Source organism: Balaenoptera physalus (assembly GCF_965194825.1).
Source record: "Balaenoptera physalus genome assembly, chromosome: 4".
Classification (NCBI taxonomy): domain Eukaryota; kingdom Metazoa; phylum Chordata; class Mammalia; order Artiodactyla; family Balaenopteridae; genus Balaenoptera; species Balaenoptera physalus.
In genome coordinates, this window is record NC_138891.1 from 231323 (window position 1) to 244621 (window position 13299).

The 13299-nt window shown below is 35.3% G+C and overlaps 1 protein-coding gene across 11 annotated transcripts in view; it reads left to right on the forward strand.

Moving 5' to 3' along the window:
• Positions 1-4877, forward strand: part of LOC309660302 (uncharacterized protein) — a 181035-nt gene extending 176158 nt beyond the window's left edge. For 7 of the 11 annotated variants that reach the window (XM_082460809.1, XM_082460810.1, XM_082460808.1 and 4 more), the window contains one exon: positions 2772-4877. In XM_082460809.1, the coding sequence (XP_082316935.1) occupies positions 2772-2940 (169 nt within the window). In that variant the 3' untranslated portion in view covers positions 2941-4877. Of the gene's footprint in view, positions 1-599; positions 1100-2771 lie in introns of those variants that run through there. The other 4 variants (XR_014263323.1, XR_014263324.1, XR_014263325.1 and 1 more) reach the window with 1 other exon arrangement.
• The last annotated feature ends 8422 nt before the right edge of the window (positions 4878-13299 follow it).

Below are 13299 nucleotides of genomic sequence, written 5' to 3' on the forward strand. Positions count from 1 at the left end.
GTACATATATACAACAGAATATTATTCAGCCATAAAAAGGAACCAAATTGAGTCATTTGCTGAGACGTGGATGGATCTAGAGACTGTCATAGAGAGTGAATTAAGTGAAGAGAAAAACAAATATCGTATATTAACGCATGTATGTGGAACCTAGAAAAATGGTACAGATGAGCCGGTTTGCAGGGCAGAAGTTGAGACACAGATGTAGAGAACAGACATATAGACACCAAGGGGGGAAAACTACCGTGGGGTGGGGATGGTGGTGTGCTGAATTGGGCGATTGGGATTGACATGTATACACTGATGTTTATAAAATTGATGACTAATAAGAACCTGCAGTATAAAAAAAACAAACAAAACAACTAATACTAAACTTTCATTGGGTTATTTGTATGGAAATATGTTAATATAAATGTTTCAGACATTACATGAAATTTCTAAAAATCTTATATGTTCTGGTATAATGTTATGTCGTAATCCTAGTTATTACTTTAAAATGTATATCTCAGAAATAACTAAATTTCCTTGTCAATTGCATTATTATGAACTTTCATCAAATCTTTAACCATGGTCATTTTTAAGTCTTTTGTCATTTACAGGCAGTTCTGGGTGTTCTGCTGTGATGCTTTTGCAAATATGTTCCTATAAAAGGGTTTCATCTTCAGGGAATTCATGGAAAAGACTCTGACAAGTACAGGTTTCTGGTAACTGACTGTACTGCTGAACTGAATGAATAAGCATTTTCAGAACTCTAATGAAAAACTGATGAACTCATAAAAGTGCTGACAAAAGATCAAGATGAAAAAAAATTAATTACATGGGACTGAGTGAACTGATGAGGATGATTATAATTTTTGTGACTTTCTGTTTGAATTAAAAAAAAATCCCACAAGGACTCAGAGGCAAAGAATATACAAATCAATTTTCACTGCAAAGTAAAGGAGCTGTTACAGCGGAGGATTACTGGACTGAATGTCAATATTATGACATAGCATGAGTGTGTTTTGTGTTTAGTAATTGCAATCATTGTTGCTTTTGTTGTGGTCATCCATTTACAATGCTTGGTGTCATTCTATTTATGTCTTGTAAAAATAAAATACAGTGTGTGTGTGTGAAAAAAAAAGACTAACTATAAAGGGGAAAATAACAAATTAGAAATTATGAAAATTAAAAACTGACAATCATCTGAAGACAGAGAAGGAGAGACAGAAAGAGAGAAGAACACATACCAAACATATATAAAGAACTCCTAAATAAGAAGTCCTTCAATAAGAAGTTAATGCAATAGGAAAAATGTGGAAAACATACCAAAAGGTATTTCAAAAGTGAGAATACAAAATGTTAAGTAAACATATCAAAAGCTGCTTGACTTCTTTTGTAATCAAGGAAATGCAACAAAACCAATATCTGGAATTATCACTCATCAGCCAGAAAGCTGAAGTGAAAATGACAGGAATTATCACGTTCTGGCAAAAATGTGTATAATCTATGAATCTCATTCCCTGCTGGTGAGTATGGAAATTCATACAAATGTTTGGAAAATATTTAAAACAGATAAACACATGAAACTTATGACTTGAAAGTTTTACTACTACATATATAATGAACACTAATTTATACACATATCACCAAAGCACAAGTTCTAGAATTTAAATACCAGTGCTATTCTCAATAGACACAAACTGAAAATCACTCATATTGTAATACACATTGGAATAAATTAATAGTTAAATATTTACACTATGGAATCATATACAACAACAACAATGCATTATTGCAACAATAGGCAACCATATAGGTATATTTACAAACAACATAAGTAATAAAAAAGCCAAATACAAAAGAGTTACTGCTGTGTCACTTCATTTATATAAAATATAAAACACAGGAAAACTGATTTTTTTGTTAGATACCAGAACAATAGTAAACCTTAAGGGTAGTGACTAGAATGGGAAGCAGGGGGCCACTGAGTGTCTAACAATTCTCTGTGTCTTTATCTTGGAGCTACGTATAGAGTGTATTTAGATTCTAAATTTTCTGAAATTTGTCATTTCCTTATAAACCTTGCATGTCTTTAGTTGTTTTTTATACATATCACTAATAAATAATATATGGTAGGGAAGGTAATTATATTAGCATTTAAATATCCATATTTTGTCAAGGTGGAAGTGAGAGGTATTAAATACTTGACACTGTGATTACTTTTTAAAAGTAAGCTGAAAATTTGAGATTAATAAAAAGGATATACTTCATATCTAATCCTCAAAGAGGAAGGGTAGAAAGGAGAATTGATTTTTTTAAATTAATACAGAATAGTTAAGATAGAAAATAATGAGAATAGACTAGGTTTAAAAGAGAGCACACAATAACATGGTAAATTTAAACCTAAATATGTACAGTAGTAGAGTAAATGTAAATAGACTAATATCTTCTATTAAAGTGTATTTTTTAATATTCTGTGCAATTAAACATTTTTCACAAGATACAGGTAAAATAAAGAATTAAAGTGGAAAGGAAAATACACTCCTTGTAATTAAAACCAATAAAACAATTACCATATAATATACATCTTAGATAAAGTAGTTTTAAAGCTTAAACAATTTGCCGTTATTGTAATTGGCATTATTAACACAATTTCTTGAACAATATTTCAATACTTTTTTATTTGAAAAAATATTTCAAGTTTTTCCTTTGCACTTTTGTGGTCTAATACATGGTAAATACTTAGGTACTAACCAATCTAAAACTGTTTGTTTTTTTTTTTTTTACAGCCCACCAAAACTGAATCAAGAAGAAATAAATAACTGGAACAGACTGATCACTAGAGCTGAAATAGAATCTGTAATAATAATAAGAAAAAAACTCCCTATAAACAAAAGTCCAGAGCCAGATGGCTTCACAGGCGAATTCTACCAAATATACAAAGAAGAACTTATATGATCCTTCTCAAACTCTTCCAAAAGTTTGAAGGGAAGGAACACTCCCAGTGATATTTTATGAAGCCACCATCACCCTGATACCAAAATCTGCCAAAGGCACTACCAAAAACAGAAAAAAAAAATACAGGCCAATATCTTTGATAAATATAGATGCAGAAATTCTCAACAGAATATTAGAAAACCGAATCCAACAACACATAAAAGAGATTATACACCATGACCAAGTTAGATTCATCCCAGGGTCACAAGGATTGTTCAACATAGGCAAATCAGTCAATGTGATACACCACATCAACAAAAGAAAAACAAAAACCAAATGATCACCTCAATAGATGCAGAAAAAGCATTAGATAAGATTCAACATCTATTAATGATTTAAAAAAACTCTTATAAAATTGTGTATAGAGGGAACATATCTCAACATAATAAAAGCTATTTATGACAAAATAGCCAATACAATACTCAGCAGGAAAAAGTTAAAAGCCTTCCCACTAAAATCTGGAAGAAGACAAGGATGCCCACTCTCACCACTTCTATTCAACATAGTATTGGCTGTCCTAGCCGCAGCAATCTGACAAGGAAAAGAAATGAATGATATCCAAGTTGGAAGGGAAGAGGTAAAATTTTCATTATATGCAAATGACATGATACTATATATAGAAAACCCTAAAGACTCCACACAAAACTACTAGAACTAATAAATGAATTCAGCAAAGTAGCAGATACAAGATTAACAATCAGAAATGGGTTGCATTTCTTTAAACTAACAATGAAATATCAGAAAGTGAATGTAAACAAACAATCCCTTTCAAATCGCATCAAAAGATAAACTACTTAGGAATAAACCTCACCAAAATGGTGAAAGACTTATATGCTGAGAAAAACATTAACAAAAAAATTGAAGATGATTCAAAGATATGGAACAGTGTCCCATGGTCTTGGATTGCAAATGATGATACTGACAAGGGCTTAATTTCCAAAATATACAAACAGCTCATACAACTCAACAAAATAAAAAATAACTCAATCAAAAAGTGGGCAGAAGACCTAAATAGACATTTCTCCAAAGAAGACATACAAATGGCCAAAAGGCACATTAAAAGATGCACATCATCACTAATTATTAGAGAAATGCAAATCAAAACTACAATGAATTACCACTTCATACTGGCCAGAATGGCCATCATTAAAAAATCTACAGAAGATGATTTTCTGGGGACTCTAGGCTGCCATTTTCTCCATCTGCTGGCTTTCCAAATAAAGTCTCTATCTCTTGCCGCAACACCTCATCTCCTGATTTTTTGGCCTGTCATGCAGGGAGCAGAGTGATCTTGGACTTGGTAAAAAATTTGGCTTAGCCAGCCAGGAGCCTTGCTGATCGTGGCTAGCCAGCACCAGTCAGGGAATATTGGGGCAAGGCCCTAGCAGCTGTCAGGATTATTTGCCCTGAGGATCTTCCCTTCAAGATTCCTTGAAGCAGCACCCACTACCCCAGCACTTGGCAGTTGAAGCAAGAAACCGACAAACTTCTACAAGTCAATGGACTCGATTTTAGAGGCTCTGTGGATGAAAGGCTCTTGGTGCTCCAGCCAGGCATCAGGGCTGTGCCTCTGAGGTGGGAGAGCCAACTTCAGGACACTGGTCCACAACAGACCTCCCAGCTCCACGTAATACCGAATGGCGAAAATCTCCCAGAAATCTCCATTTCAACACCAAGACCCAGCTTCACTCAACGACCAGCAAGCTACAGTGCTGGACACCCTATGCCAAACAACTAGCAAGACAGGAACACAGCCCCATCCATTAGCAGAGAGGCTGCCTAAAATCATAAAAAGGCCACAGACACCCCAAAACACACCACCAGACGTGGACCTGCCCACCAGAAAGACAAGATCCAGCCTCATCCACCAGAACACAGGCACTAGTCCCCTCCACCAAGAAGCCTACACAACCCACTGAACCAACCTTAGCCACTGGGGACAGACACCAAAAACAATGGGAACTACGAACTTGCAGCCTATGAAAGGGAGACCCCAAACACAGTAAAATAAGCAAAATGAGAAGACAGAAAAACACACAGCAGATGAAGGAGCAAGGTAAAAACACACCAGACCTAACAAATGAAGAGGAAATAAGCAGTCTACCTGAAAAAGAATTCAGAATAATGATAGTAAAGATGATCCAAAATCTTGGAAATACAATAGACAAAATGCAAGAAACATTTAACAAGGACCTAGAAGAACTAAAGGGGAAACAGGCAACAATGAACAACACAATAAATGAAATTAAAAATACTCTAGATGGGATCAATAGCAGAATAACTGAGGCAGAAGAACGGATAAGTGACCTGGAAGATAAAAGAGTGGAAATAGCTACTGCAGAGCAGAATAAAGAAAAAAGAATGAAAAGAACTGAGGACAGTCTCAGAGACCTCTGGGACATTAAATGCACCAACATTTGAATTTTAGGGGTCCCAGAAGAAGAAGAGAAAAAGAAAGGGACTGAGAAAATATTTGAAGAGATTATAATTGAAAACTTCCCTAACATGGGAAAGGAAATAGTTAATCAAGTCCTGGAAGCACAGAGAGTCCCATACAGGATAAATCCAAGGAGAAACACGCCAAGACACATATTAATCAAACTATCAAAAATTAAATATAAAGAATACATATTAAAAGCAGCAAGGGAAAAACAACAAATAACACACAAGGGAATCCCCATAAGGTTAACAGCTGACCTTTCAGCAGAAACTCTGCAAGCCAGAAGGGAGTGGCAGGACATATTTAAAGTGATGAAGGAGAAAAACCTACAACCAATATTACTCTACCCAGCAAGGATCTCATTCAGATTTGATGGAGAAATTAAAACCTTTACACACAAGCAAAAGCTGACAGAGTTCAGCACCACCAAACCAGCTTTACAACAAATGCTAAAGGAACTTCTCTAGGCAAGAAACACAAGAGAACGAAAAGACCTACAATAACAAACCCAAAACAATTAAGAAAATGGTAATAGGAACATACATATTGATAATTACTTCAAATGTAAATGGATTAAATGCTCCAACCAAAGACAGACTGGCTGAATGAATACAAAAACATGACCTGTATATATGCTGTCTACAAGAGACCCACTTCAGACCTAGTGACACATGCAGACTGAAAATGAGGGGATGGAAAAAGACATTCCATGCAAATGGAATCAAAAGAAAGCTGGAGTAGCAATTCTCATATCAGAGAAAATAGACTTTAAAACAAAGACTATTACAAGAGACACAGAAGGACATTACACAATGATCAAGGGATCAATTCAAGAAGAAGATCTAACAACTGTAAATATTTATGCACCCAACATAGGAGCACCTCAATACATAAGGCAAATACTAACAGCCATAAAAGGGGAAGTTGACAGTAACACAATCATACTAGGGGACTTTAACACCCCACTTTCACCAATGGACAGATCATCCAAAATGAAAATAAATAAGGAAACACAAGCTTTAAATGATACATTAAACAAGATCGACTTAATTGATACTTATAGGGTATTCCATCCCAAAACAACAGAACACACATTTTTCTCAAGTGCTCATGGAACATTCTCGAGGTTAGATCATATCTTGGGTGACAAATCAAGCCTTGGTAAATTTAAGAAAACTAAAATAGTATCAAGTATCTTTTCTGACCACAATGCTATGAGACTAGATATCAATTACAGGAAAAGATCTGTAAAAAATACAAACACACGGAGGCTAAACAATACACTACTTAACGAAGTGATCACTGAAGAAATCAAAGGGGAAATAAAAAAATACCTAGAAACAAATGACAATGGAGACACGACAACCCAAAACCTATGGGATGCAGCAAAAGCAGTTCTAGGAGGGAAGTTTATAGCAATACAATCCTACCTTAAGAAACAGGAAACATCTGAAATAACCTAACCTTGCACCTAAAGCAATTAGAGAAAGAAGAACCAAAAAACCCCAAAGTTAGCAGAAGAAAAGAAATCATAATGATCAGATCAGAAATAAATGAAAAAGAAATGAAGGAAATGATAGCAAAGATCAATAAAAATAAAGCTGGTTCTTTGAGAAGATAAACAAAATTGATAAACCATTAGCCAGACTCATCACAAAAAAAGGGAGAAGACTCAGATCAATAGACTTAGAAATGAAAAAGGAGACGTTACAACAGACACTGCAGAAATACAAACGATCATGAGAGATTACTACAAGCAACTATGCCAATAAAATGGACAACCTGGAAGAAATGGACAAATTCTTAGAAATGCACAACCTGCCGAGACTGAGCCAGGAAGAAATAGAAAATATGAACAGATCAATCACAAGCACTGAAATTGAAACTGTGATTAAAAATCTTCCAACAAACAAAAGCCCAGGACCACATGGCTTCACAGGCGAATTCTATCAAACATATAGAGAAGAGCTAACACCTGTCCTTCTCAAACTCTTCCAAAATATTGCAGAAGGAGGAACACTCCTCCCCAACACATTCTAGGAGGCCACCATCACCCTGATACCAAAACCAGACAAAGATGTCACAAGAAAAGAAAACTACAGGCCAATATCACTGATGAACATAGATGCAAAAATCCTCAACAAACTACTAGCAAACAGAATCCAACAGCACATTAAAAGGATCATACACCATGATCAACTGGGTTTTATTCCAGGAATGCAAGGATTCTTCAATATATGCAAATCAATCAGCGTGATACACCATATTAACAAACTGAAGGAGAAAAACCATATGATCATCTCAATAGATGCAGAGAAAGCTTTCGACAAAATTCAACACCCATTTATGATAAAAGCCCTGCAAATGTGGGCATAGAGGGAACTTTCCTCAACATAATAAAGGCCATATATGACAAACCCACAGCCAACATCGTTCTCAATGGTGAAAAACTGAAACCATTTCCACTAAGATCAGGAAAAAGACAAGGTTGCCCACTCTCACCACTATTATTCAACATAGTTTTGGAAGTTTTAGCCACAGCAATCAGAGAAGAAAAAGAAATAAAAGGAATCCAAATCGGAAAAGAAGAAGTAAAGCTGTCACTGTGTGCAGATGACATGATACTATACATAGAGAATCCTGAACATGCTACCAGAAAACTACTAGAGCTAATCAATGAATTTGGTAAAGTGGCAGGATATGAAATTAATGCACAGAAATCTCTTGCATCCCTATGCACTTATGATGAAAACTCTGAAAGTGAAATTTAGAAAACACTCCCATTTACCACTGCAACAAAAAGAATAAAATACCTAGGAATAAACCTACCTTAGGAGACAAAAGACCTGTATGCAGAAAATTATAAGACACTGATAAAAGAAATTAAAGATGATACAAATAGATGGAGAGATATGCCATGTTCTTGGATTGGAAGAATCAACATTGTGAAAATGACTCCACTACCCAAAGCAATCTACACATTCAATGCGATCCCTATCAAACTACCACTGGCATTTTTCACAGAACTAGAACAAAAAATTTCACAATTTGTATGGAAACACAAAAGACCCTGAATACCCAAAGCAATCTTGAGAATGAAAAACGGAGCTGGAGGAATCAGGCTCCCTGACTTCCGACTATACTACAAAGCTACAGTAATCAAGACAGTATGGGACTGGCACAAAAATAGAAATATAGCTCAATGGAACAGGATAGAAAGCCCAGAGATAAACCCACACACATATGGTTACCTTATCTTTGATAAAGGAGGCAAGGGTAAACAATGGAGAAAAGACAGCCTCTTCAATAAGTGGTGCTGGGAAAACTGGACAGGTACATGTAAAGGTATGAAATTAGATCACTCCCTAACACATTACACAAAAATAAACTCAAAATGGATTAAAGACCTAAATGTAAGGTCAGACAGTATCAAACTCTGAGAGGAAAACATAGGCAGAACACTCTATGACATAAATCACAGCAAGATCCTTTTTGACCCAGCTCCTAGAGAAATGGAAATAAAAACACAAATAAACAAATGGGACCTAATGAAACTTCAAAGCTTTTGCACAGCAAAGGAAACCATAAACAAGACCAAAAGACAACCCTCAGAATGGGAGAAAATATTTGCAAGTGAAGCAACTGACAAAGGATCAATCTCCAAAATTTACAAGCAGCTCATGCAGCTCAATAACAAAAAAACAAACAACCCAATCCAAACATGGGCAGAAGACCTAAATAGACATTTCTCCAAAGAACATATACAGATTGCCAACAAACACATGAAAGAATGCTCAACATCATTAATCATTAGGGAAATGCAAATCAAAACTACAATGAGATATCATCTCACACCAGTCAGAATGGCCATCATCATAAAATCTAGAAACAATAAATGCTGGAGAGGGTGTAGAGAAAAGGAACACTCTTGCACTGTTGGTGGGAATGTAAATTGATACAGCCGCTATGGAGAACAGTAGGGAGGTTCCTTAAAAAACTAAAAATAGAACTACCATATGACCCAGCAATTCCACTACTGAGTGTATACCCTGAGAAAACCATAATTCAAAAAGAGTCATGTACCAAAATGTTCATTGCAGCTCTATTTACAATAGCCAGTACATGGAAGCAACCTAAGTGTCCATCATCGGATGAATGGATAAAGAAGATGTGGCACATATATACAATGGACTATTACTCAGCCATAAAAAGAAACGAAATTTAGTTATTTGTAGTGAGGTGAATTGGGTTAGAGTCTGTCATAAAGAATGAAGTAAGTCAGAAAGAGAAAAACAAATACAGTATGCTAACACACTTATATGGAATCTAAGGGGAAAAAAAGGTCATGAAGAACCTAGTGGCAAGACGGGAATAAAGACACAGACCTACTAGAGAATGGACTTGAGGATATGGGGAGGGGGAAGGGTAAGCTGGGACAAAGTGAGAGTTTCATGGACATATATACACTACCAAACGTAAAATAGATAGCTAGTGGGAGGCAACCGCATAGCACAGGAAGATCAGCTCAGTGCTTTGTGACTACCTAGAGGGGTGGGAAAGGGAGGGTGGGAGGGAGGGAGATGCACGAGGGAGGAGATATGGGAACATATGTATATGTATAACTGATTCACTTTGTTGTAAAGCGGAAGCTAACACACCATTGTAAAGCAATTATACTCCAATAAAGATGTTAAAAAATAATCTACAAATGACAAATGCAGGAGGGAGTGTGGAGAAAAGGGAACTCTCCTACACTGTTGGTGGCAATATAAATTACTGCAGCCACTATGGAAAACAGTATGGAGGTTTCTCAAAAACTAAAACTATGATCCAGCAATCTCACTCCTGGGCATATATCCAGACAGAACTATAATTCAAAAATATACACTCACCCCTATGTTCATATCAGCAATATTTATAATACCCAAGACATGGAAACAACCCAGAGATGAACATATTAAGTGAATTATGTCAGAAAGAGAAAGACAAATACCATACAATATCACTTATATGTGGCATCTAAAACATGACACAAATGAACATATCTATGAAACAGAAACAGCCTCACAGATAAAGAAAACTGACTTGTGTTTGCCAAGGAGGGGTGAGGAAAGGATTGGGAGTTAGGGAATAGCAGATGCAAACTAATATATAGGATGGATAAACAACAAGGTCCTACTGTATAGTAGAGAGAACTATAGTTAATATTCTGTGATAAATCATAATGGAAAATAACATGAAAAAGAATATGTATATTTAATTTTATATATATGCTTTATATGTATATGTATCTCATTTTGCTGTACAGCCAAAATTAATGCAACATTGTAAATCAACTATAATGCAAAAGAATTTTAAATGCAAAAATATGCATGTTTTCCTTTTGTGTACAAAAGGTTCAATATATACCAATTATGTTACATTATATTGTTTTTCAAAATAAAGAATTTTTGATATTTTGCATCAGCTTCATAATATAAATGCAGAAAACTTTTTTTTCCTAAAGTTCAGAAATAGCCATTTTGCTCATTTGATAAAGTATAAACCACTAACTTCATAAAAAACAGATACATGACTTCTTCCCTCCAAAGAAATATTTCTTCATCCTTGCAAGATTAATAGACTGCTCCACCATGAATTAACTTTCTACAATAGAGACATGAGATTTGCATCCTGAAATCTCTCTCTTGCAAAAATGCCCAATTAGCATCCAAGCAAAACAGAAAAGAAATGCTTTTTTACAGATCTCATACTCTTTGCAATTGTACTCAAGATACCATGTTTTTTTTTCCATATATCCACTTTTTTGTTTGTTTAAGATTCTTTTCCCATATAGGGCATTACAGAGTATTGAGTAGAGTTCCCTGTGCTATAGGTCCTTATTAATTATCTATTTTATATATAGTAGTGTGTATATGTCAGTCCCAATCTCCCAATTTATCCCTCCCCCCCCCTTATCCCCTGGTAACCATAAGTGTGTTTCCTACATCTGTGACTGTACCTTGTTTTGTAAATAAGTTCATTTGTACCCTTTTCTTCAGATTCCACATATAAGCAATATCATATGATATTTGTCTTCCCATGTCTGACTTACTTCACTCAGTATGACAATCTCTAGGTCCATCCATGTTGCTGCATATGGCATTGTCTTGTTTTTTTATGGCTGAGTAATATTCCATTGTATATATGTACCACATCTCCTTCATCCATTCCTCTGTTGATTGACATTTAGGTTACTTCCATGTCCTGGCTATTGTAAACAGTGTTGCAATGAACATTGGGGTGCATGTATCTTTTCCAATTATGGTTTTCTCTGGGTATATGCCCAGGAGTGGGATTGCTGAGTCATATGGTAGTTCTATTTTAGTTTTTAAAGGAACCTCCATAGTTGCTGTACCAATTTATATTCCCATCAACAGTGTAGGAGGGTTCCCTTTTCTCCACCTCCCTCTCCAGCATTTACTGTTTGTAGATTTTTTGATGATGGCCACTCTCACCGGTGAGAGGTGATACCACATTGTAGTTTTGATTTCATTACTTTAATAATTAGTGATGTTGAGAATCTTTTCATGTGCTTTTTGGCCATCTGTATGTCTTCTTCAGAGAAATGTCTATTTAGACATTCTGCCAAGTTTTTGATTGGGTAATATTTTTGATATTGAGCTTCATGATCTGTTTGTATATTTTGGAGATTAATCCTTTGTCAGTTGCTTCATTTGCAAATATTTCCTCCCATTCTGAGGGTTGTCTTTCCATCTTGTTTATGGTTTCCTTTGCTGTGCAAAAAATTTTAAGTTTAATAAGGTCCCATCTGCTTACTTTTGTTTTTACTTTCATTACTCTAAGAGGTGGATCAAAAAAAATCTTGCTGTGATTTATGTCAGACTGTTCTGCCTATGTTTTCCTCTAAGAGTTTTATAGTGTCTGGCCTTACGTTTAGGTCTTTAATCCATTTTGAGTTTATATTTGTGTATGGTGTTAGGAAGTGTTCTAATTTCATTCTTTTACATGTAGCTGTCCAGTTTTCTCAGCACCTCTTATCAAAGAGACTGTCTTTCCTCCATTGTATACTCTTGCCTCCATTGTCATAGATTAGGTGGCCATATGTATGTGGGTTTATCTCTGGGATTTCTATCCTGTTCCATTGATCTATATTTCTGTTTTTGTGCTAGTAGCATACTCTTTTGATGACTGTAGCTTTGTAGTATATTCTGAATTCAGGGAGCCTGATTCCTCTAGTTCCATTTTTCTTTCTCAAGATTGCTTTAGGTATTCGAGGTCTTTTGTGTTTCCATATAAATTGTAAAATTTTTTGTTCTAATTCTGTGAAAAATGTCATTGGTAGTTTGACAGAGATTGCATTGAATCTGTGTAGCTTGCTTTGTGTAGTATAGTCATTTTGACAATACTGATTCTTCCAATCCATGAACATGATATATCTCTCCATCTGTTTGTATAATCTTTGATTTCTTTCATCAGTATCTTATATATTTTTCTGAGTACAAGTCTTTTGCCTCCTTAGGTAGGTTTATTCCTAGGTATTTTATTCTTTTTGTTGCGATGGTAAATGGGATTGGTTCTTTAACTTCTCTTTCTGGTCTTTCGTTGTTAGTGTATAGGAATGCAAGAGATTTCTGTGTATTAATTTCGTATCCTGAAACTTTACCAAATTCATTGATGAGCTGTAGTAGTTTTCTGGTAGCATCTTTAGGATTTTCTATGTATAGTATCATGTCATCTGCAAACAGTGACAGTTTTACTTCTTTTCTGATTTGGATTTCTTTTTTCTTTTTCTTCTCTGATTGCGATGGTTAGGAGTTTCAAAACTATGTTGAATAATAGTGGCGAGAGTGGACATCCTTGTCTTGTTCCTGATCTTA